Below are 25,012 nucleotides of genomic sequence, written 5' to 3' on the forward strand. Positions count from 1 at the left end.
TAACTCTTGAGACAAACATACATACCCTGATTTCAGTCAAGCCTGAATGTGTGTATTGGCACCAGTTTCAGTAAACAAAGCATCATTTTTTACTTAGAATTTATTAAGAATATGATGTAGAAAAAAAAGACAAGATTTAGAAAATACAATTATGCTGATCGTGGATTGAAATTGTTTCTATATGGAGAAAATCAGTAGTGCTGAAACTCCAGGTTTGAGAGCAGAGCAATGCTAGGCATGTAGGGATTGATCCCCAGAGTGTGCTGTCGATCCGTACCACTCTTACACACCAGATGGCCTCCGGACTGTCTCCTGGAGTTTCTCCTGTGTAGGAGCAGAGTGACATTTAACTCATCTTCAAAACAGCGAACACAGTGAATTCTAACTGATGATGTGTTGAGTATACAGTGAGAAGATGAGTTAAAGGGCATCCAGTGAGTGTGAGGAAGTGTGTGACCTGGCTGAGCATGGTGGCAGGGCAATGATGCGCGGCCGGGCCGTCAGAACCAGCTCCCCCAGAAAAGCCTCCATCATTAGGTTTTGCAGAGTATTGAGCAGAATCTCCTCCATCAGATCACCAAATTCTGCACTCCTGTGGAACGAGAGATGGAGAAAGGGAGGTGGGGAATGAGATACAAATAAAAATGACAATATATAAAATATTTAGAGACAGAATCTCACAGGGTTTGGATATATAGTAATGCAGAACTACACAGGGTGTAGTTACTGCAATCATATAGAGCAGTGTTTCTCGATTCTGATTTTGGGGGTATTTCACTATTTGAAATAGTTAAACCAGTGAGACAGGTGACTCCTGCTCAATGGATTAGTGTTAGGGTTTAGGGTTAGCCCTAAGCCTAGAACATATAAAAAGTGCTGTAATTCCTCCACCATTCACCCAATTTGGATGTAAACACCCTCAAATTATCCCCCCATATTATTTAATGTCAACTCCAATACACTGTGCTAGACAGCTAAAATAACGATTATTTTGTCAATGTCCATTATGGACCTGACTATAATTCACATTGGTAAGTGCAAACATACATGAATACATTTATACAGAGAAAAATGAAGAAACCAATTTCGTTGCATATTTCAGCAACCATATAGAAATGCTGTGGGGAAAAGTACTTAAGGACATACTTGAATGCAAGGCAAGCCTCACCAGTTTCATGGCAAACAGATGCTTTGATGAGATATGAATTTAATAGTGCTATTGATTCATCCAGCACAGTTGTGCAAAACTGTATAAATTACATTACGAACACTACTCAGCACATTAACTCAACACAATCATCTCTACTGTGTCTGTAACTGCATCACTGTGTGCTACATTGCCATTTCCACATTTCTTTATAGGGTTGCAGACACACAGCACCTCATTAAAGCAACTGTTTGCCATGACATTGGGAAGGTTTGCCTTGCATTCAAGCATGTCCTTAACTACTTTTCCCACAGCATTTCTATATGGTTGCAGAAATATGCAATGAAATGCATATTGCAATTTTGAATTTTAACGGCTCAGGACAAACAAGGGACTCATGAACAACTATCACAAAACATAAATACAGTCGTTTATCATCCAGATTACACCACACAGTATTAAGAATCAAGTGTATGTAAATTCTTGAACTGGTTTACTTGTGTAAATTCAGTTATTATTGTGTCTTGTGGACTATATGTAAACATCTGTTATGTGAAATAGCTGATACAGGGCAGGACTACATAAAAAAACTAAATGCAGTTTTTATAATACCTCTTATTTAAAAAAAAAAAAAAAAATTTAACATTTTGCAGATTCTGCAAGATGTATGTAAACTTTTGACCTCAACTGTAAATACATCCCTAATAAAGCTTGTTAGGTTACACAATACATCACATAACGATAAATGTGCTAGGTAGGCAGCAATTTGTTGGCCACTACAATATGGAAAGCAAACAAAGGGACAGAATGTGGGCAAATATGACCGTGAATGTTTTTAACAAAACTCACTTTCGAATGGATTCCTGCACCTGCTCCCTGATCTTGGGGTTCAGCTCCTGACATGGCTGTGGTTCACACTCACCCCCAGACTGTGTGTGAGTCTGTGCTACAGTGTTTGTACTCTCCGTGTGATGTGTAGAAAGTCTCAACTCAGTGAAACAATCTATGTCGTCTGTGTATGGTGTCTCAGAGGGAGTTGTGGGCTGAAGAGGGGAAGCAGGTCGAAGCTGGGTGAAGTAGGGTGCTGGTTCAATCAAGGTGTTCTGTAGCTGCTGGTGGAACTCAAGGTCATCCAAGAGACTTCTGTGAAAGAAATCGTGCTTTGTTAAATATTTTGTTCGTCTAAGGAGATAAATAACTTGATGAGGTGGTGTGTACCTGAGCAAAGAGGTGAGGATGTGTGTGAGAATGTCTCTCTCTGGGCCATGGGTGAGAGGAGGCATGTTTGTTGAAAAGAGCTTATTCTCAGTTGATCCAGACTGAGGAAGTTTTGATGGTACAGATCTGGAGAGACATTTAGAAAGTCATACATGCGGCACCATTTATTTATTTATTTATTTATTTATTTATTTATTTAACATTCATTAGTACTCACTAACTAATCTTATTTAAGAAGTCATAGAAAGTGATATATTTGACTACATTGAACACATGCTTTACACATACAGTGCACACCTGTAGATGTGGTACTTGCTGAACTGAGAAGGGAATTGTGCCTGGTACTCTAGCAGGGAGTGTGAGCGTGCTGTGACTCCCAGGTGGAGCAGTTTTGGGCGAGGTGGCTCTGGTCGTCTCATCCCCACTTCTTCCTGAGCTTTCTTCTCTACCCTGACAGTAGGCTCTCCAAGTGCAGCACCACTGCTACTGCGGATGGGTGGCAGTGCCTGTAACGTATTGGTATATAGATTATTAGTTATTGTGTTCCAGCAACATGCATGTATCAAAATTTAAAGCTTTGTAATATACAAGAACCACATGAAGCATAGAAGTACTGCTTTACCTTGAATTTCCGGGATTCAGTGGAAGATTTCTGTTGGGCTGCTGTTCCTCCCTGAGTGACAAAGGGAACATTTCATTTCATGAAGTAAACAATAAGGAGGGAACACAACTATTCTGTGAATGTGTTAATGTATTTGATGTATTGAGGCTTGGAGCAGGACCTGAGTGGGTTTATTCTGAGGTTTTGTCTGTCTCAGGTCTTTCTCAGTTATGGTGAACTCATGTTTTTCTCTCTCTTTATTCTCCTCCCATTGCTGTAGGTCTATCTGGTAACGAGCTAAAGCTGCCTCTGGAGTGATCTGGCAAACACAGGAATGAAAGATTTTATTAGCATGACTATCTTTGATTAAAAATAATGGTGGTGGTGGGGGCTGGCAGCATTTGATATATTTACATTTATACAAACATGAAAATAGAGTATATATGCAATAAATTGTGTGTGTGTGTGTGTGAGAGAGTGAGTGAGAGAGAGAGACAAAACTCACTTCACAGATGAGATCTTGCTGGTAGAACATGGGGCTGCTTGAGGTGTAAACAGTGAGGATGCAGAGAACACTCTCCTCTGGAGACAGAGATCCACTAACTGGATGAATCTGCACTGTCTACAGAGTAAATACAGGAAATAAATGCATCAGTCACACTAAATTGAATAAACAGGTTTTTCTCTGTCTTAAATGCATTTTGATAAAGGCTTATGGCTGACATTAGTTTCCTAGACATGTAAATAATGCCATGGATGTTAATAACCATGTAAACAAGAAAAGCCTCCTGGATTAAGATCCCTCCTGAAGCTGGTTGAGAAAATGCAAAGCTTCATCAGGAACACTATTAAATATAAAATAGTTTGGATTTGTTTAACACTTTTCCTGCTTACTGTATAATTTCGTACATGTTATTCATGGTGTTACTGTGTTCATTATCCCTCTAAAATAGTAGAAAATAGTAAAAATGAAGATGAGCAGAGGTATACAAACATATGACTGGTAGTGTGCATACACACCTAATACGAAATAAGCCTTCACTTGTGCAGGTAACAAATACAAACATACAGTATATACCTATGTACTTGTACTGTATTTCTGTTAATTGCTCTGGATAAGAGGGTCAGCTCAATGTAGTGAATGTAAATCGCAAATATATGTCGTTCCAATTTCACACACCTGCCTGCCATCTTCCTCTTTCAGTTTCCATGAGTAGAGAACTCGGCCAGTGTGAGAGACATTGGTCAAAAACAGGATACGTGTGCTTTGAGAGCAGACTGGAATGTCACCAAAAGACACTCTTTCCTCTGACAGGAACACCATCTTCACACACAAGTGGGGAAAAATATTGCGTTTTAAATAGTTATAGAATATTTAAATCTACAAATAGAATGGGAAGTCCAAACACAACCATACAGACACAACAGAATTTCAAAAGCATGACACTGTACAGGGACAACACAAACCACTACATATGCTGTAACTATTTATGGCACAATTTTACTATTCTGGAGGTTTCTCTATCACCTACCTGTCCAGGTAAGGGAACTTTCTGAGTGCAGGGCACAGTGAGATGTCCATCATGAACTTGAAGGGGTACAGAGTCTCTCTTGTCAAAGCCACAGCCCTCAAACGTCACCATCACACTGTCTCCCTCCAGAACGTAAATAGAGATGTCCACCTGAATACATGTGGGAAAAACAGGGACTTTAAAAGATGGGACGTATTATGCATTACTGTGTTCTGAAATTCCTTGTTTTCTTCCATTGTTTTTTTCTTCTTTTAATTGTATCAGTTGATTATAAGTCCGGGTGTAAACTCTGCCTTAAATTATACATGAACAGTAAGTTTTATAAACGCAGTGTACCTGTTTTTTTTTTTTTTTTTTCCAGTTACACCACAGACACTTAAAGTACATCATAACTAGTAGTGTACATATTGATCATAGATTAAAACCTGCTTCTCTGAGTGATGCTTTTCATCCAGAAACACTCAAGATGCAGTTGGGTAGCTAACAATCCTTCCTTTTAGCATTACATATTTATGTTTAAGTAAGCTCAATCTGCCAAGTAGTAGTCACAATGAGTTTCATAAGATGTTCTTAATGGGTGATATTTGCACTTTGATACGTTTTTGTTCTGTTCTGCTGCTGGTGGTTTTTGTTCGACAAATTTAACAACAAATTAGCAACAAACAATAGCTACAACAGTGAAGCGACAGCAAACTTTATCTGCATCTGAATACTGTGAATGACAGAAAATGATAACGTAACATGTTTTGTTTTTGTTTTTTACTTAACACCCACTAATGTGGGTATAAGTTTTAGGTTAGAACTTAAACCTTTGTTAAAACTTTCTTAATTGTCGCGTCCTATTAAATGCATACACGTTCATAAACCCGCTGATGATCTTTTCATTTAGATATTAGTTTTTGCTCTGACTGTTTTGTTTATTATGCTGTAATCCACACAAAACAACAGCAACATTAAAAATATCAGGAGACTCATATGGTCAATAACAGTAGACTGTGAGAGTAAACTGTGTGTGTAGTATGGTTCTTTGCCACTGTTCATGCAATAAGAGCTATACTGTTTTATAAGCTGCAGTAAAGTGCACATTCCATAGGAAAAGAAGTTGTGACACAAACGGGTGCAAAATACTTGAGTAATTGTACTTTGTTACTATAGTTAAGTATTACTTTGGGGGTATTTATTCTTTACTTCAATATTACTGAAATTGAATAATTGAGTACTCTTAATTACATTTACAAGGAAACCAAAAGAAACTCCATACTTTTTACTCCTTACATTACATTCAAACCTTAAAATTACCTGTTACAAATCTCAAAGATCTATTCGTGTCTCATCAGTGACCATAAACTATTGTATATCAATCGAATGGGCTCAGTTTAGCGTCCAAACAGTTCTGTTTAGCATTCAAATGGGTTCATCAACGTAGAAAAAAAAAAGATCAGGAATCGTGCAAATTTGTGTTGGGCTGTGACCCTCTCATGCTACACAATAAAATGGCAGGTTAGCATTAACTCCAGTAGCTAACACAATTGCCTAGGTAGTAAGTCAAATTCAAGCTAAAAGTAAATATTGAAAACTTAAACAGCAAATCAGTGCAGTTGCTAACATTTCAACATGAAAACACGACTAACTTACTTTCAGCATTTACTTTTTACTTTTAAAACACTTGAGTACATTGAAAAGTAGCAATGTTTTTACTATCCCTTTTACTATTTCCACTTTTAACTGAGTAAGTTCTTCTTCTAAGACACAAATCTATACATTCACTTAAGCATAATTTCTCAGTACATTGTCCAACCTTGGATATGAATATGCATGCCATTATACAGTATATATAGAGAATAACTAGCATAAATGTAATGCATTTCATCAATTTAACACAACATCAACTGGCCATAACTAATCTTATCAAACATTAGAATGAAGAAACGTCATCAGGCATTGAGCTGCTTATTGGTGGCAAAACAGTCTGGGTCATGCATCTGTAAGTATATAGGAATTACTGAAGGAACTTACACTGTATGTTTTAGCCTCCAGAGGAGAGAAGATCCACTCCAGCGTGGCGGTGCATCCAGGCTGCACGTCTCCCTCTGGGTTCAGGCATTGCAGGACAGGATGATTAAAATTCTCCTCCTGTAGTAACTGCAGCGGCACAGTGTCCACACGGTACCTCACTGGCTGAGCTCCTCCATTATACAGCTCATACACCTACACACACACACACACACACACACACACACACACACAGCATTAAACTCACAAATGTGTTATAAAAATTGATGTGTTCTCGTTTATTTATACATTAGTACCCTACTTTGAAGGAAAATAAATCATAAATCCATTTTGGATTTTATTCGTAATGCTAAGTACTTTGTTATATCGTTCGCAAGAACTTTTTTTAAATCAACAAGTGTTTCCTGAAACCCTTTGCAACTAACATAGTATGTAAACTCACATACTAACATAGTACGTAACTGACAAAGTACATAAACGAGTAACCTGACCAATTTGTTATTCATTGAGGAAGCAAACTGCATTTAAAACTGTGTTCATGTAAATCGAGTCATACAGTATAAGAGATGAATTTACAGTCATGGGAAAAAGAAAGTACACCCTCCTTCAATTCTGTATTTTTATTTATCAGGACCTAAATAACAATGTACCAACTTCTATAAACAAACAAATCACCTCCTATAAAAATTATGTTTTTATATTTTTCTTTTTCTACCTGTATACAAGTAAATTCTGATTTATGTCAATTCTATTTTATGTCACAGACAGTTGAAAAAAGCTTTTCACTACATGTATGGTTGTGTGTGTGACCAATAAAATTTTAATTTGAACCTCAGGTGACAAAAAAACCCCACAGCACAGTTCAATACGTCGTCATTTTCCCCATTTTGCCACACCAGCTCGGGATTGAACCTAAGAAGTTATGCGACAGCAATGTTATACTACACTACCGTACCATGCCAGGCATTAATTAGCCAATTCAACACTAGTCAAGGTCAACATATTCCCATCTTTTCTGTGTAGCTCTTCAAGACAAACATCGTTTCTGTTGTAAATTGTTGATTGCACTCGCGTCCTCTTCCACTATTTATAAATACTGTCTATATGGGTCTGTTTCTTCTGTTTACGTTTGACTATCAACTCGTGAAGCTTTTCACTAGACTCCAGCTGGGCGGAGCCAACAAAGAATTATTTCTAAATAAAATTAGTTTCTTTTATGAGTTGTATGAATGTAATTGTGATTCACTCATTTTGAAAATACTTGAATATTTATATACAGTACTGTGCGAAAAAATTCATACAAATTTTATGACTTCTGTAATCAGTAGGAAAACATTTTAAAGTTCGAAATATTACTTTTCTAACAGAAAATTAAACATCATGGATGGATGGATGGATATTGCAAAAACAGAGGCAAGTGTGAAAGTGAGTCTCCAGAACAGATTCTCCAAGAAGCTCAGAAAAATGTACTAGACAATTTCATTATACAATTGCACAAACTGTACCTACACTCTTTGTAGTATTTATGTAGAAAATTTTTTATTGAATTATTTTTAAAGGCATCTTTGCTTTACAGCATTTCATTTCATGTGCTTTTCCAGACTTTTCCACTGTACTGTATGTATGAATATTTGTTCATTTTTTTCTCTCTCATTTAATACAAAAACTGTAACAAATTGTTAACTACATTTCTGTGCATAATAATGACTTGAAACCTATTTTGAAACATCAAATGAAATCAGTAATGAATGAAATTCTGTTAACCTTAACCGTTTTCTGCATGTCATTATCAGAATCAGGGGGTGAGACTGCCAAAGGGAACTACATAAATGTAAATGAGTCAGACCTGTTTAGGGGGATGAAACCCTCCGATAGCCACAGGTGCAAAAACATGTCGAGTAGAGGGGAAGTGAAGGTAGTGTCTGTCCTTCTCCACGGTTACACCTATAAAATTCAGCTGCAGAAATAAAACAAAAACCAGAACAAAGCAAACATTTCATTAACTTCTATATCCATGTCCACGTGCACTGACAGTATGCAAACAACATGCAAGTCATATTCAACATCAGCGCTCTGTCTTACCAGAATCTCTCTGCCGTGAGAGAGCTTCAGCAGGACAGGAAGACGATACGTCCCAGTGAAGTCATGTCTGTGACAGAAGAATGCTGTCTCAGTGGACTACATGAACCTAGTGTGTGAAAGTCTACCAAATGAAGCCATATTTTAGATAAGAAAGACAGTCACTGTTTTACCTGTATGTGAACTGCACTGCCCTCTGCTGGCCAGGTTGCAGTTTGCCAGAGCGTGGGGAAACTGAGAACATCCTGTTATCCTGAACCTTCATCTGAAGAAGCTCATTGGGGCTTAACTCTGCATTCTCTGCCCAGCATTCCAGCTCAATCTTCAGATCCTCTGGGAACAGAAACGACCTGTCAGAGAGATAAACGAATGTGCTAGTCAAAATATACGTCATCACAACAATGTTTAAAAAAAAAAAAAAAAGGTTGTTAATTTATTTTCCAAGATAACATGAAGAAAAATGGAATGTAATATATGGACTGCGTAATAATTTTCCAAAAGTTAAAATGCAAAAATGCAGTCACATTTATTCAAAAAACTTCTGCAAAAGTATTCATGCTGTGTACTTTTTACACTGCAAATCAGAAAAGTATGAAAAATGTACAAAAAAACCTAACACAAAAGACAAACAACCTCGAATAAAAGCTGCCATATCAGATACTTGAGAATTAATTGTTACTGTAGAAACCATGATATAAGTGAAACTTAATCAACAAATTCTGACCAAGAATTTAACAGCACTGTGGTATACAATGACTATCATTCTGTCCAATCAACCATGAAACCCCTTGATCTAGCATATTCGTCTGTCTAATCTAATGAAGTGATCTTAATTCAATGCTCTTAAAAATAACAATAATTGATCACGTAATCAAACAAGTACAGGACCAAATCTCACTAAATGACAGACAGGTAGTAATTGGTAGCACCTACCATTCTACAAGGATATTTCCAGTGTTCTCAAACATGAGCAGGACATTCGCAGGATCTGCACCCAGAGGAGCAGCGCTGAAGTTAAAATCCAACATGGCTGAAGTTAAGATGGGTGGACAGTAGTGAAAACTGTAAGACACATCAAGAACAAGCAGGTAAAACATACTTCACATGATTTCACATGGATTATATTGGATCCTCTTTATTACCCATGAGGTTTGTTTTAGTTCCTGGATAAGGAACAGGATATGTTACCTGTGTCTAGTAGGCATTCTGTAGATAAGCTCAGGTGGACCTGGATCACTGAGCAGGTAAGTATTAAGTGCGTCAAGACAGAAGAGCTCCCAGAGATACAGCTTACTTAAACCCTCCACACTGCCACTGCTATGGGCATCCGTCACCTCCAGAGTGGGATACACTCCTTGTGCTTCAACTTGGCACAGAGAGAAGGACTCTCCCACCATCAAGCCTGAGGAGTGCAGAAACATACAAATGGAATTAGAGATCGCAAACAGGAAAAGGGAAATATAAAGTAGAAAGACAAAAGTGCAAAAGCTTTTAGGTATCTAGAGATGTATTTCACAAAATTGGAAATATATTAAAAAAAAGAATTGAAAAGAGAGGGTTAGGGGTTAGGGTTACCTGTGGGTCATACACTTGATATATTTCATATAAAATATGAATGGAATTGATATGGAATGTATGCACAGTTTTATGAATGAGACATGTGTACAGTACATGGTACTGTATGTTATTATTTATTAGGGATGTAACAATTAGACAATTTGGATTGATGCACTGATTTAAAAGGCAACATTTGAGATGGCATAAAGCATCGTAAATTGATTATTATTCATTTTAATTTATAATAAATCAATTATTAATTATTATAATTGATTAATATCCAAAAGGACAGATAACTGATGTGTAAAAATGATATTATATTATAAATTTTTAATACTGACATATAAATAATTTTATAGGCTAGCAAGGTGATTGGGCCATAGCTCTGGTACTCAAAATAGTCCTTCTCCACAACATAATCAATTGGCCAAATTCGGTCGGTCACATGTTGATCAAAGGCTACTAAATCAAATCGTATCATATTATATCATAGCAGTTGATGTCAAATATCAAATCTTCGCTTTAAGAAGTGAAATCGTATCGTATCACGTGGAAGCATAAGGTTTATACCTCTATTATATATGAAGTTAAATTTAATTTTCTCTATTAAAAAACCTAACCACATTTTAAAAAATCTGAAAAAGTATTGATTTTGGTACCAGAGGCATTAAGGGTTTTATAGCAGATGGTCCAGCGATATCGGGCCCTGCGAGTCGGTCTCACTGTGGAGTGAATTAGCAGCTGACCGTGAGCTGGAATGGTGCCCTTCATAACTTCCATGTCCAAAACTGCAGAAAGGGAAGAAAGGTAATTACAGGCAACATGTCAAAAACAACTAGCAGTGTAGAACATCATATACGAGTTGTAGTTCATGTAAATCTGCTAACAAATACATTTGCATTTATAGAGACATTTCTCCTTTGTGACTTATGCTCTCTGTAGCACAATATGTTTACAGTGGTCTCTTACCGAGAGGGTCTTCGAGTGAGTCCTCAGGAATGCCTGGAGCACTGATGCTCTGTAGCACACTCAGAGAAAAGCTAACGAAACATGGGCTGGTGTTCAGCAGAGGAACCTCAAATGACTTACAACTTCCAACCAACACCTCACCCAGATCCAGAAACGAGCGACCAGCCTGGAATCAGAAGACGACCATACATGCAGAAATTCACCTCCTCACATCACCTCTTCATGGCACAGTCCATGAACTAACTGACTAAATGTATGAGGAGGAACACTTGCAGCAGGATCTTGAATCACTCCTTCATCCAGAATATTTTAATCTTTTTTCTATTCTATTTTTTCTATTCAGCACTTGTGGACTCTCCTTTTACACAGTGTAAAATTCCAGAGAAATTGAAAAAACACTGGTTTTATATTCCTTTAACATTTCTGTGTTGATTAGCTTAGGGGCATTATGTCACTGAAAGATGCAGTCAAGCCCTAAGCTCCTGGCAGAGGTAACCAATTTTAGGCCAAAATATCCTGGTAAATATCCTGGCAGATTTCATAATGCAATCAATCGGCAGCTACAAAAAGGCCTCAAAGCATGATTTATTTATAAGCCATAATTTACAGCTGGTGTTTTTAATATTTTAGGGATGTATTATCATTTTCCCAAACTGGTGTTTGAGAGTACATATAAGAATTTAAAAACATAAAAAGTAAGTACTTTGTTTTCCAAATTGTTTAGCAAAATTGTTAAAACACTGTAAGTAATGGAAATTTTATAGAATAATTTTGCTTATTCTATTGAAAGGACCAATAATTCTACAGATAAATATATACAGTCATGTGAAAAAATAATGGAAATCCAATGGAAATTGTTAGCTTTTTTGGCATATTTGGACAAGCAATAATAGGCACTCTAAGAAGTGCCTATTAATAAAGTTGACATACTTGAACAAAACCACAAAACCAGCTTTTTTCAAGTATTTATTCAACAGAAATCAATAGATATGATATTCTTCTGTGGAAAAAGTAAGTACACCCTTGGCTTCAGAAGCTAGTATTTCCCCCTTTAGCAGAAATAACTTCTGTAGGCATTTTCCATAATAGTCCCCCAGGTTTGCTGAAAATTTTCACCAGTCGTCCATGCAATATTCTTTCAGTTGCAGGATGTTTGAGGGTTTTCTTGCATGTACTGCCCGTTTCAAATCCCCCCACAACATTTCAATGGGGTTCAAATCCGGGCTTTGACTAGGCCATTCCATAACCCTCCATTTCTTCTTTTTGAGCCATTCTTTGTTGGATGTGCTAGTGTGCTTAGTATCATTATCCTGTTGAAAGGTCCACTTTGGGTTCAACATCAACTTTTGGACGGATGGCCTCAAATCATCTTCACTCACTCTTTGAAATGATGCAGAATTCATAGCTGAATCAAGGAATGTAAGCTGTCCAGTCCCTGAGGCAGTGAAGCAACCCCAAACCATAACATTTTGACCACGGTGCTTCACAGTTGGTATGAGGTGCTTCTCCTGAAAAGTTGTCTTTGGTTAGTGCCAAACATGTCTGCTGTTACTGTGGCCAAACAACTCTATCGTTGATTCATCTGTCCAGAGGACATTATTCCAAAAGGCCTGGTCTTTGCCTATATGCTCATTGGCAAACTATAGTCTTGCAAAGGCTTTTTCCTGGCACGTCTACCATGCAGGTCAAATTTGTGCAATTTCTTTCTGATTGCAGAAGCATGCACTTTGACACCAACAGTTGCAAGACCCACTAGCAGATCCTGTGATTAAATTTTGGGTTTCTTGAAGACTTCTTTTTACATTAGTCGGTCTGCGCTTGGGCTGAATTTGCTGGGACGGCCAGTACAGGACACAGTGGCAGTCGTTTGCAATCTGTGCCATTTGTAGATGATTTTCCTTACAGTGGAATGATGTATTTCAAATAATTTGGAGATCTTTTTACATTCCTTGCCAGACTCATAGGCATCCACAACCTTTTTTCTGAAGGCCTTACAGATCTCTTTAGATCTCGGCATGATGACACCACGCACACCAATAACAAGGGAACACCAGACACTAGATATGAGAGGGGTATCAAGAAGACAGGTTCCACCTGAATTCCCTAAGCAGGTTCTAATCACTGGCACCCAATCTTGAACACCAGATTCTAATTTTATGGATTTGAAGGTGGTATAAATGTAGGGGTGTACTTACTTTTTCCATGTGACTGATCTGGGTTTTTTTTTTTTAATTTAAATTGTAAAAATTACTACAAAATGACATTTTTATGTGTTATTTGATAGAGTATATCACCTTTATTAATAGGCATTGTTTCAAATAGGATCAAATGTTTGCTTGTCCAAATATGTATAAAAAAAAAAAAAAAAATCAACAATTTCCGAAGGGTGTACTTCTTGTTGTTGTTTTTTTTACATGACTATATATATTGACATATAGAATTATTGGTCCTTTCAAAAGAATAAGCAAAATATTTATATATATAAACAAGATATTTGTTTAAACCTCTGCTGCTTCCTAGGTGAATTTCTGGATCAAAAAATGTAAACAAAAGTTTGAATTTGGGAAATGAATCACATTTTCTCTATTTTTTTCTATCTTTGAAATTATAGGGTTGTTTAGCACACACTGGCTTCATAGAGAAACAAGTACACTGGTAGATATGACTTAACTGCTCATTTTAGTTAAATTGTCTATGCCAAATGAACATATGTAAAATATTCCTGAATTAATACAATATCTGCTTCATACAAACCTGGACGGAAACTTTGGCAGACAATCCCACAACTTTAAGAAAGAGTCTGAACCTTTTACACTCTGGTTTATGAACAGGCCAGAAAATTAGACTAGGCTTCATATTGTATGTGATCTCCTCCAGTGGGGTGAAACACCATGTCTGAACCTAAACAGCAACAAAACCCCTTATTAACTTAAAAACACAGCCACATGTACAAGATTCACATTGTTATATGATCACACAATCACTTACCTGGGATTCATTGGGCTGCAGTACACCAGAGTCTGGTTGAACAGAGATAACTTTGCGATCGGAGTCACAGACCCTCCAGTGGAAGTGTAACGCTACTCTGCTAAAGTTCCTGATGCTCAGAGTTGTCTTGGAGCAGGAGTCCACTGCTGTGGGCCTCAAAAACAAGCTCCCGTCACCCTCCAAAGTGATGCATGGCCTCTCTGCCACACACACTACGCTTAGTTCCTAAACAGAGAGGAAAACCAAGTGAACCAATCACTCTCCAGGATCAAAACTCTCAGTGGTGAAAGATAAGCTGCACTTTTCAATGTACCTGTGTGTGTTTGGGGCTGGCATTGAGCTGCAGGGTCAGAGGTAAACTGCCTTGGTTTTCTTCAGTAGGAGTAGATCGGAGAATGAGGATCTGGTGGCTGCCTGGTCGTACCAAGCCACTAGAGGGCAGCACAGATACATCAGGACAGTCCTTTGTGGTCAATTTAAAGATAAGAGGAAGGTCTCCTGTGTTCCTCAGGAGAATACTCCTATAGGAGAGCTGACGCAAAGCTGGAAACATCTGGAGAACACAATGAATACACAGAAAAAAGCTAATAATATGTTTGATCTCTGTGAGAATTCTCATATTACATGCCATTTTTTTTTCAAGATTTTCACATGGTCCGATGTCAACCTTATAAATGATAGATTAATAACAACAACAACAACAACAACAATAATAATCAAAATGATATTGCATCTTCTAAAATTCGAAGCATGGTTAATAATACCAAATGTTGCTTTATTAAGAAGCTTTTAACTTTTGACCTTTTCAGTGCAGATGACTCACCACTTGAGTTGGCTGCAAACAGAAGCAAGGGATGAAGTGCTCATTTCCAAGCTGAAATGAGTGAGCAGTCACTCTAACTGTGAGACACCAGGGAGGGCACAGAGTTCGGTCTTCGGTCTGCCGAGGATCCTGTAAAATCTGTTCAGGGATCCATGTAGTTATACACACACAATTCTTACAAAATAACAAACCACCTGCTTCTTAAAGGATATAAAACAATTTCTCAAGCACTAAAACCCACCACAAAAATATTTTCTCATTATGCGACTACTTCACCTTGTAGAGAGTGAAACACTCGAGCTGTGCTGTATAGAAGACATTGTGCTGTATGGGTGCGTATGTCACTATGAAGACATTGGACTTTAAAGGACTCAGGTCAGAGGTGAGAGGAGTGATGGAGAAGGGCGAGTCAGCAGCAGGGGTCCACAGTAAGCTGAGTTTGCCTTTGGTGTGGTTGGTGATGGTGACTGATTGAGATGATGGCCCTGAGTAAAAAAGCAGTTCAGAGGGCTCCACCGTGACATGAGGCAGGGGGAAACATTCAGGATCTCCACTCTCATCAAGATGTTCTCCTGCCTTATCTGCCGAGTTCATGTGGAAATATTCTTCCATCATGCTCCTCAGGGAGACAGGAGACCTTGACAAAGCTGTCTCTTCTGGTGAGTCCTAAAAGGCAAATTATATCCTTTGTTATAGTAATTGATGTTTTTTTTTTGCTTGTTGGTTTTTTGTATTGTTGATTAGATTTGAGAATTCACCCACATGCAAACACAACCCATAAATACAGACCAACACTGACCTTTTGAAATAATAATGCCCCACTTTCATCCAGTTGGAGTTTATGATCAGCCAGCATAGCCTGGAGTATATCAGGAGGGTAGCAGGTTAGACCACGGAGAAGGTTTTGTCTGTACACATGCAGGTGTCTGGGTTGCAAGATGTCTGGCTTAAAATGTTCTGAGTGACAAGTGCCAATCAAGTCCAATAAAAGCGGCTCCTTAAAAAAAAAAGACAAGGCATTTGTAAAGTTAATGGCCTAAATGTAATTGTGGACTATATATGCTAAGATGTTCTGAAGACACTTGACTTAAACGAAGGCCTTTGGGATGACATTCCCAAGTTTGGGGGTTATGCCACTAAAAGATCTGCCCCCACTGATGTTAGGCTGCTCTTAGGCACCACAAGTAGCCTAATTTTGGTGGACCCAAGAGACTACGCAGGTGCGTAGGGCTGTAGGAACTCTGAGAGCTAAAGGAGGTGAGGAATATGGTTGAATATAATTTTGTGAGATGGGTAACCAGTGTAAATGTTGGAGTACAGTGGTAAGGTGTGCTGAATGCTTGATATGATTAAGGACTCTGACAGCCGAGTATGAATATGTTGGAGTCTATTTAGGGTTTGACTAGAAATGCCAAAGGACAGGGAATTATAACTGTCTAAACACGAGGTTATAAAAGTGTTTCAGCATCTTTTAAACTAAGTAGGGTTAAACACAAGAAATTTGAGGTAATATGGGGTTCAAAAGAAAATATGTTATCAAATATTATACCTATTTGTAGAAGGTTTAACAATGATTCCATAAATATCTACTGAAAATTCTGTAATTTTATGGAGAAGAGATTTAGGGGTGAAGTAAAATATGAAGGGTAATTAAGTGTCCATATCAAGGGTAAAGAAAATCATCTTATTACATTAAATTAAAATTAAATATATGTTATTATATTGGGTCCTACAATGACTCCTAGTGTACGTATAACTAAAGCTATTACAGTATATAACTCTAGCCTGTAACCCTGCCACACTGACATACCCTGTGCAGAATAAGGCACGCTGCTCTCTTGTGATAGGCAATGGGATGATAAGGGCGGAACCTTAAATGCAGAGTAAGTCTGCCCTTGGCTGGCAGAGTGCCAATTGGCTGGTCAAGTGTAAACACACTATGGTTGCTGGGGTCCATGTCAAACTGGTAATGAGCTTTGATAGTAGAGGAGTTTTTGATATGAATAATACGCATGGTTTCTTCTCCCTCTTCCACACAGCCAAAATCCACCAAAGAGGAACTTAAAGAAACTACTGGACCTGCAGGGATCAGGGAGATAGATACATTCTGAAGTCATTCATTGCTACCTTATTGCTTTACTTGTATTATGCCATAAAATAATTGTTGCAGATATAAAGACCTAGAGAGAACCAGAAAATGCACATAGGTACGGAAGTTAATAAATTGAGAGTTACTGATTTATCACACCTATGCATGTGCCAGTGACTTTGAGCATGACTGTGCTGATTCCTCCAGGGAAGGTGAGGCGGAAGTAGTCCACGCTGGTGCTGTCCACGGTAAGTGGAGTGAAACGGACAGGCACTCTCAGTACTGAGCACGGCGAGACCTGCCCATCCTGCACATCACACTCAAATACAGACTCCATAAGAGCTGGCCTTTTCACACGAGTAAGAGAGAAGGAGGTCAACACCTGAAAGAGGGATAGGTCTCCAGTGATCATGCTCCAATCAATCAGAGATTAAACAAAATTGTACAAATCACGACAATAAGAAGTAAAATATAAGGGTATATGTAGTAAAAGCATTAGATATGATTACATATAGTGACATTGGCCTGTGATATCACACTGACTCACTGAAGTAGGGTTGTAGATCTCAAAGTGTTTTTCCAAACAGCTTCCAATTGCTACATTGCCAAATTCAAGCATCCTACCTCCTTTGTCCTGTCCAAGGGAACTGATCTGTAGGTGAGGATACTTGGCTAAAAAAACAAACATGGAAACTGGATTATAAGGAAATTCTTTTACCCCGCAAACTCTTAAAAAAGTAAATCACCAGTAGCTAGTATTGAGGGACCATTTATTGAGTGCTAAAATGCTTGACAGTTTTTCATTTACAACCTGATGTAGGATTTAGTACATACATACGTATATCTGGGGTTTGACAAAATCCTGAACAGTTTTAGCCCTATATAGAATTGAGCAGTGGTGGTTCAGTGATTTGTGAGCACAAATGCCAGTACTAAGCTGCCACTGTTGGGTCCCTGAACAAACCTTTTAACTCTCAATTGCTCAGTTGTATCCTGTCTCAGCTGTAAGTATATATGTAACTAGTATATTTGATAAACTCACCCAGTCCTTTTAGTAACATTGTGCAGTTGTTCTCTCCTTCCTTCCCGAATGTGCAGGAGGCCTCTGTTTGGTACACCAGTGCTTGCTGAGGTTTGAAAGTTACTGAGACGCTGCATTGCTCTCCTGGCTCCAGAACCCCACTCAGCGGGGAGAGCTCAAATGGTGGCTCCACCACCCACTGGAAGCGGGTCTGCAGCTTACTAACAGACAAAAACAGGTAAGCCACATTGATTATTGATTTATTTAATTTTTTTTTGCTTCGAATATTGAACTGCTTATTTAAAAAAAATAAATAAAGTAGGAGTTCTAACCCTGTTATTTGGAGATTTAGAAATACTCAACTTCATATCTACCCTATCACATATTGCTGACGGTATGATGATATGAAATTACCATGACATGCCAAGAATTTTTTATTCTAAAAATTCAATCTGAGGTCTACATACCTGGCATTGCGGAAGAGAAAGCTGGTGTTTGTGCTGTGTTGGACGGCACACGATGGAAGCAGCACTGAATCAGGAAGCTCCAATGCATGATATAGCATCACTGCACGCAGGTTCACTAGAAATGTTCCCTCCTTACACTGGAACTCAATACTGTCCACATGCTCACACTGTAGAAGAAATGTAAAAGGGCACAGGAGAAATTAATGGACAACAGTACACAATTTCTTACAAATGAATAGGCTACATAAAATAGATATGCAATATATGCAATAATTCCAAATTATTTTTTAAATACATCTGTCTGTACAAGGAAACTATATTACAAAACATAAGAAAGGCAAACAGACTATAATCAGTTTGGATATAATACCTGCTGAAGGGGATGGAAAGTGATTGGCAGAGAAAAAGATGTCCCAGGACTAAGAATGATGGTCTGGCGAAATAGCGTGGTAAAGACTTTGGACACAGGAGGTCTAAAAAAAGAAACAAGGAAAATGTAAATACAAAAAAAAAATTTTAAAAAACCAATGTGATATATGAAAACACTACACAAAATCTTTTTCACCAGAACTTTTGGGTCTACAATAGACAATTTATATATCCACTTCACATATAAACATCTTTCACTAATCTGAAATCACCTAGTAAAAGAACTGTGTCTTCTGTGTTACCCAGAATCTTACCTGAAACTGAGTTTCTTAAGTTTTCCATTCACATTTTTCAGAATAAGTGACTTGGTATATTCTCTTCCCAGCTCCCAGCCCTCCCAGACTAGCTCAGCCAAGGTCTCCACTCCTAAGAAACAGCTGTGCCTGGATGCTTTTTTTGGAGACCCCCTGGATCGTCGCAGACCAGAAACCTGCAACATTGAGCAACTCTAAACACCGCAGTTTACGTGACTGTAATTACAGCTGACATATACATCAGGCTAGAAACAGCAGTGCTAACCATAACCTAAATATCAGCCTGTCCATTTAAAAGTAGGGCACACACTGTCCATTCTGTAGGTGTTTAGTGAGCACATTGTCACTAAGGTCACTAGAGGTCAGTATATCCCAAATAAAGTGATGCAAACAAATTCTAATTTGTGTTATCAGATCAGATCTGCTGTTTATCTTAATCAGGGAGTTGTAATAACAGATAGATATTCTGGATGAGCATTGAACTACTACTAAAATAATGTGATCACCACCATGAGACATCTATTAAATGGTATAAACAATATAATGAAGCATGTTATTGCCATTTCAAACTTATTCTATAGGCAGCATAAGTCTTTTAAGGTTTCTATTTTTAACAACAGCACCACATGAACCATTTTGAATAAAATCAATCCCATAATTCAGTTAACTGGATGAGGGCTCCATTCTCTCAATGACTCTATATGCAATCCAGCCTGAATTAATGGAACAGCAAGGCATATTTTATTGTTGTATTCACTATATATCGCTATACATTGAAGACATTTGGGATTGAGATCAAAGGTGAATATGAGACGATAGAACAGAATTTCATCTTTCATTTCCTTATATTCACTTCTAGATGTTTTAAACAACTTAGGTGAGCAAAAGTATAGGAACAGATAGTCTTAAAGTAAATGAAAGTAAATAACACTTATTATTTGGTTGCATATCCCTTGCTTGCGATAACTGCATCAAGCCTGTGACACACTGACATCACCAAACTGTTGCATTTTTTCTTTTGTGTTGCTTTTTCAGGCTTGTACTGCAGCTTCTTTCAGTTGTTGTTTGTTTAAGGGGGTTTCCCCCTTCACTCTCCTCTTTAGGTGAAATGCTGTTAAACTGGATTAAGGTGTGGTGACTGACTTGGCCAGTCTAAAACCTTCCACTTTTTCCCCCTGATGAAGTCCTTTGGTGAGTTGGCAGTGTGTTTTTGGTCATTGTCTTGCTGGATGATGAAGTTCCTCCCAATTAGACTGGATGCATTTCTCTATAAATTGGAAGACATATTGTTTCTGCAGACTTCTGAACTCATTCTGCTGCTACCATCATGAGCTACCTAATCAATAAAGATTAGTGAGCCTGTTCCAGAAGCAGACATACAAGTCCAAGCCATAACACTACCTCCACCATGTTTCACAGATGAGCTTGTATGTTTTGGATCATGAGCAGATTCCTTCTTTCTCTACACTTTGGCCTTTTCATCACTTAGGTAGAGGTTAATCTTGGTTCCAGAACATTTGTGGTTCGTCTCTGTATTTCTTTGGGAATTCCAATCTGGCTTTCTGATTCTTACTGCTGATCAGTGGTTTGCATCTCGGGGTATGGCCTCTATATTTCTGCAATTGAAGTCTTCAGACACATGTTCCTATATTTTTGATTGTTTGAAAAATGGGCGTGTTCAAACAATAGGTGCCATGTTTTAAGTTGTTTAACACATCTAGACGTAAATATGAGGAAATAAAAGCTGAAATTCCGACCTATCGTCTCATTCATCTTTTGATCTCACACACCCAAATATCTTCAATGTATAGCAAAAACAATCGAAATTCCTTGCTGTTCCAATACTTTTAGAGGGGACTGTATGATATCTAAATATAGCATTTAGACAGCCATATGTTCCATAAATTTCTAAAAAAAAAAAAAATCAGCGGACAGAATTGCCACTCTGACTGCTCCAACTGTTGAATGCCTTTTCAGTAATGAAGCAATTTTTGAGACACTGTATTGTGCCGATATTTTAAACCACAATAAAAAAATTATGAGACAATTATCATAATACCAGATATATGCAAATTTAACACTACCACATTCTTATTATTTATAGCTTATAGTATCTTATGTTTTATAATAATGTAAGGCAAGGGTGATGTGATTATATAATATGGATATTACAATATACTCTATTAAAATCATGAAACACTTTTCTGAGCATATCATGCATGTTTTTATAACTCTACTATTATTTTCTGTAATGAGTAACTAACTGGGTGTTAAAATCTATTTTTTTGTACCAAGCATACACAGCAAAATCGCCAGTGTTGATTTAACACCCACAGTGTTTATACAAGTCCATTGGACACAAATGAACACTCTGGGTGTTAATTCAACACTAGGGATTTTACTGTGTGGCCTTTTATTTCATGAAATATTTTCATTTTTAAATGAAGAATAAAAAAGATCTCTGAACTTTCTACTTTTTCAAAATGTGACTATGCTGTTTTGTTTGTGTTTGGTCGGCAGATAAACATTGTGATATATGTTTAGTATATGTTTCATAATTCATAACTCATTATCTTGACACTGAATAGACTCTACAGTAGTTAACTGGTTATATATTTACATAAATGTGTTATCTGAGCAGATTACAATATGAGCTTCTTACCGTTCCCTGCGTGCCACGTCTGTTTTCCAATGGAATCCCAGTGTTCACAGGGGTCCTTGAAATATTAGCCAGCATTGCAACACGTTCTGAATGAAAATGTTTAACACATGCAGATCTATCTTTTCATGGGTGTCTCTCACAAATCTAAACAGAGTTGACATTTATAGACAGATCTAAGTAGAGTAAATAGACCCAATTCATTTCTTCTGAACAGTGACTCACAGCTGTTAATGCTTTTCTTAGAGTGCTTTTGCAGATTGATGGCCAAAAAATGGATGTTTAGATTCATTTTATTTAGATTCAAGAAAGGCTGCAATAAAAGGATGAACATTTGATGAGATCTGAATACTTTCTAAATGCAGAGGTATGAGATAAAAGATAATAAATCAAATGCACTCACTCCAAGACAATTGTTTTACATTTGTTTTGCTAAATGAAGCTAATAATAAAGTGTTGTTTTTTGGCATTATTTAACAAGAATCTTTGGTGAAAAGAGAATGAAGCAATGCTGAAACTGAATCTTATACTAAGTAGTCAGTTACATCTACTAGCAAAACTCAATGGCAATTTCATTCCATCAAGAAAATCTACAATAGACGGTAACTTGTAGATGTATAATTGTATACCAGGGGTGTCCAAATGTTTTTCAAAGGGAGCCAGATTAGACATCGTATATACACACAGACATAAATTATGTACTTAATATATTAGCTCAAAATGAAGCCTTTCAGAGTTAATTTGAGGGCATTTACATTTAAATTAGGTGAATGGTTTAGTAATTACAGCACCTTTTATATACAGCAGTGTGTGTGTGTGTGTGTGTGTGTGTGTGTGTGTACTGTATGAGTGTATTAGATGAGTTGAGAACCAAAAATATTTTCATTCAGCAGAAGCAGTGCGGTGGATTGAACCGATGCTGGTAAACACTAGATAAAACAAGCTACAGACTCCAACTTTGTGGACAATTGGTCAGTGAGTGTGTAGAGTTTTCAAGCTCAGCAATGCTTTTGTGTCTGATGCACTTGTACGGTCTTCATAAATACTACCATGTCAGTGTTGCTGCTGTACGGAGAACAATCCAGCACACACATAATATCTGGTCGGTGCTCCTGTGGTGGTCCTTATCAAATCATATCTATAGATGGTGTAGAGGGAGACTGACATAATGCATAGTGCTTGTGACAGATGAGCTACATCATTAACTGTTTCCTAGGGGTATAAAGATCGTACGACATGGATCGATGTATCATTTTACCTGGCAACGTTTAAACTGAAATGAGGCAAACCCTATTATTATTATTGTTTAAAAAAAAGGACAGACTGGCTTGTAAAAAGTCAGTGCATATTTTAAACTGGTGTGGAAATAGACTAGCAAGGTGATTTGCCAATAATTCTGATGTTTAAAAGAATCCTTCATTACACCACCATCCCTCTTGATATCAATCAGAGGCTACTAAATAATAATATATTGAATCGTAGCAGATTCACTGGTATCATCAAATATCAAATCATTTCATTACGAAGCACATTGTATCGTATCATGTGGAAACTCAAGGTTTACACCCCTATTGTACACTTACAGAGTTTATTTATTTATTGGGTTTATTTATTTAATGATACTCCTACAAGTTGACATATATTGTAGATTTGCTTGATGGGAGTGTAAGTGTAAGTGTAGATGTAACTGTCCACTCAGTGTTACTTGCACTTTCAGATAAATGATCTGTATGGTGGGTTTATCTACATGTGATAGATAGATATTTTATTGCAAAAATGCCTAGTGATTTTATGTTCTCTCTCTCTCTCCCCCCCCCCCCCCCCCTCTCTCTCTCTCTCTCTCTCTCTCTCTCTCACACACACACAAAGGTAAAAGAGAAAAGGACGTTATTAAGGGACATTAGTTAGTTGTATAGTTTATTAGTATTCTTAAAGCGCTGTATTTATAAGTTGTAGGTAGTTATCTACAGTCAACTAGTTAGCGAATTATAAGTTATGCGTCTTGATAAACCAGAATTCCTATCTAGCGACTACTAACACAAACTGTTTTCACATATCTCGCGATAAATTGAGAAATTTCTTTCATCTTACCTCATTCACTGGTTTTATTCGGTCAACAGTGCAGTAATTATGCTGCAACGTTACAGCTTTTGCTAGTTTGTTTGACACACGCGAGCAGTACAACCTTGTGTATGCCATGATATCTCCATGGCAACGAAAGACGGTGGCATAAAGGTGGCTTGACGTTGGACGCCCCATATTCGAATGTTCGGTGTTTGAAATTAACCCGTAAGAACCCACGGTGACACAGGTGTCACAAATACTGGGGTGTGCTGGAAAGGTCCTTTTAAAGCTTTATCCCTGACTTTTAACTCAGGAAATCCCTAAGTAACATCAACTGAACAGCCAGGTTAGGTCATGTGACAATATGTGAGTTTTGTGTTACCATGACATCATTTCCAAAATGGTGGTCTGCCTGGTTGGTACATGTTGCAGTGTCAGCATTTTTTTTTAAAAAAGGGCTTGTTTTTGTTACTAAAGGTATGTTTCAACCCATTGAACAATTGCAATGTTTTAATAACATGTCCTATATTACATTTAACCTGTTTTGTTCACATTTCTTGAACAAATTTATATAAAACAAGTTGTGAAAATATCGTAACATATGTCACATGGGGCTGTTAACCTTAAAAAGGTAGGTGAAACTGTCATGTGATTTTTTTGTCACATTAAGAAAAATGGTAATGAGCTGCTCAGTTAATTTAGCTGATTCAATTATTTTGAAGGGATATATTTTCTGCAGTTCATTTCAAAACATATTTAAACAAATGTAAACATAAAAATAATGTCAAATTAATTAAATTGTTAAAGAAATGTATTATAAAACTATTTTGCATATCTGTAACTAAAACAAACAAAAAAGAGTTTAATATCGTATGTTGGTCCTATTTTGAGGTCATTTCATCTTGAATGTCACACCTTCAGACAATTTTCACACACCCCTGGAATATTTCAGAACATTTATAACTGTAGAAGTGCTTGAGTTCCTGAAGGAACAATCTAATTTGTACAATATGCAAAAACCTGAAGCTCAAAGAAATGTTAACACCACTGTTAAAGAATTGGAAATATTGATTGGCCCCTATCTGCACATGGGTCTGCAACA

The 25,012-nt window shown here is 37.4% G+C and overlaps 1 protein-coding gene across 3 annotated transcripts; it reads right to left on the reverse strand.

Annotated features, from left to right (window-relative positions):
* Window positions 1–82: 82 nt before the first annotated feature.
* cfap65 (cilia and flagella associated protein 65) lies at window positions 83–24,053 on the reverse strand. Of its 3 annotated transcripts, XM_053627245.1 has the most exons (34): window positions 23,938–24,053; window positions 22,896–22,984; window positions 21,850–21,935; window positions 19,188–19,363; window positions 18,875–18,977; window positions 18,505–18,671; window positions 18,059–18,258; window positions 17,564–17,688; window positions 17,176–17,398; window positions 16,738–17,006; window positions 15,727–15,924; window positions 15,204–15,593; window positions 14,928–15,065; window positions 14,418–14,657; window positions 14,105–14,329; window positions 13,871–14,017; window positions 11,117–11,282; window positions 10,807–10,935; window positions 9,779–9,992; window positions 9,524–9,652; window positions 8,764–8,940; window positions 8,594–8,660; window positions 8,358–8,468; window positions 6,515–6,706; window positions 4,499–4,648; window positions 4,147–4,290; window positions 3,472–3,588; window positions 3,148–3,285; window positions 2,988–3,038; window positions 2,654–2,871; window positions 2,366–2,491; window positions 1,997–2,290; window positions 458–592; window positions 83–324 (listed from the first exon to the last, which is right to left on the reverse strand). In XM_053627245.1, the coding sequence occupies exons 3-34, from the start codon at window positions 21,922–21,924 to the stop codon at window positions 192–194; spliced, it is 5,367 nt and encodes a 1,788-aa protein (XP_053483220.1). In that variant the 5' UTR covers window positions 21,925–21,935; window positions 22,896–22,984; window positions 23,938–24,053; the 3' UTR covers window positions 83–191. The 3 variants fall into 3 exon arrangements, with proteins under 3 accessions (XP_053483220.1, XP_053483221.1, XP_053483219.1); XM_053627246.1 differs by lacking the exon at window positions 22,896–22,984 and having other exon boundaries at window positions 2,663–2,871; window positions 23,938–24,052; XM_053627244.1 differs by lacking the exon at window positions 22,896–22,984 and having other exon boundaries at window positions 23,938–24,052.
* Window positions 24,054–25,012: the final 959 nt, after the last annotated feature.

This window comes from Ictalurus furcatus, chromosome 6 (genome assembly GCF_023375685.1).
Source record: "Ictalurus furcatus strain D&B chromosome 6, Billie_1.0, whole genome shotgun sequence".
NCBI classification, from domain to species: Eukaryota; Metazoa; Chordata; class Actinopteri; order Siluriformes; family Ictaluridae; genus Ictalurus; species Ictalurus furcatus.

What these genes read in the sequence shown, in the direction of transcription:
- cfap65 (XM_053627245.1), bottom strand. Translation starts at nt 21,924, where the DNA reads ATGCTGGCTAATATTTCAAGGACCCCTGTGAACACTGGGATTCCATTG. An exon ending in AGATCTACAACCCTACTTCA is followed by an intron (nt 17,399 to 17,563) that starts GTGAGTCAGTGT and finishes TCCCTCTTTCAG; the next exon opens with GTGTTGACCTCCTTCTCTCT. An exon ending in AAGTTCCCTTACCTGGACAG is followed by an intron (nt 4,291 to 4,498) that starts GTAGGTGATAGA and finishes TTGTGTGTGAAG; the next exon opens with ATGGTGTTCCTGTCAGAGGA.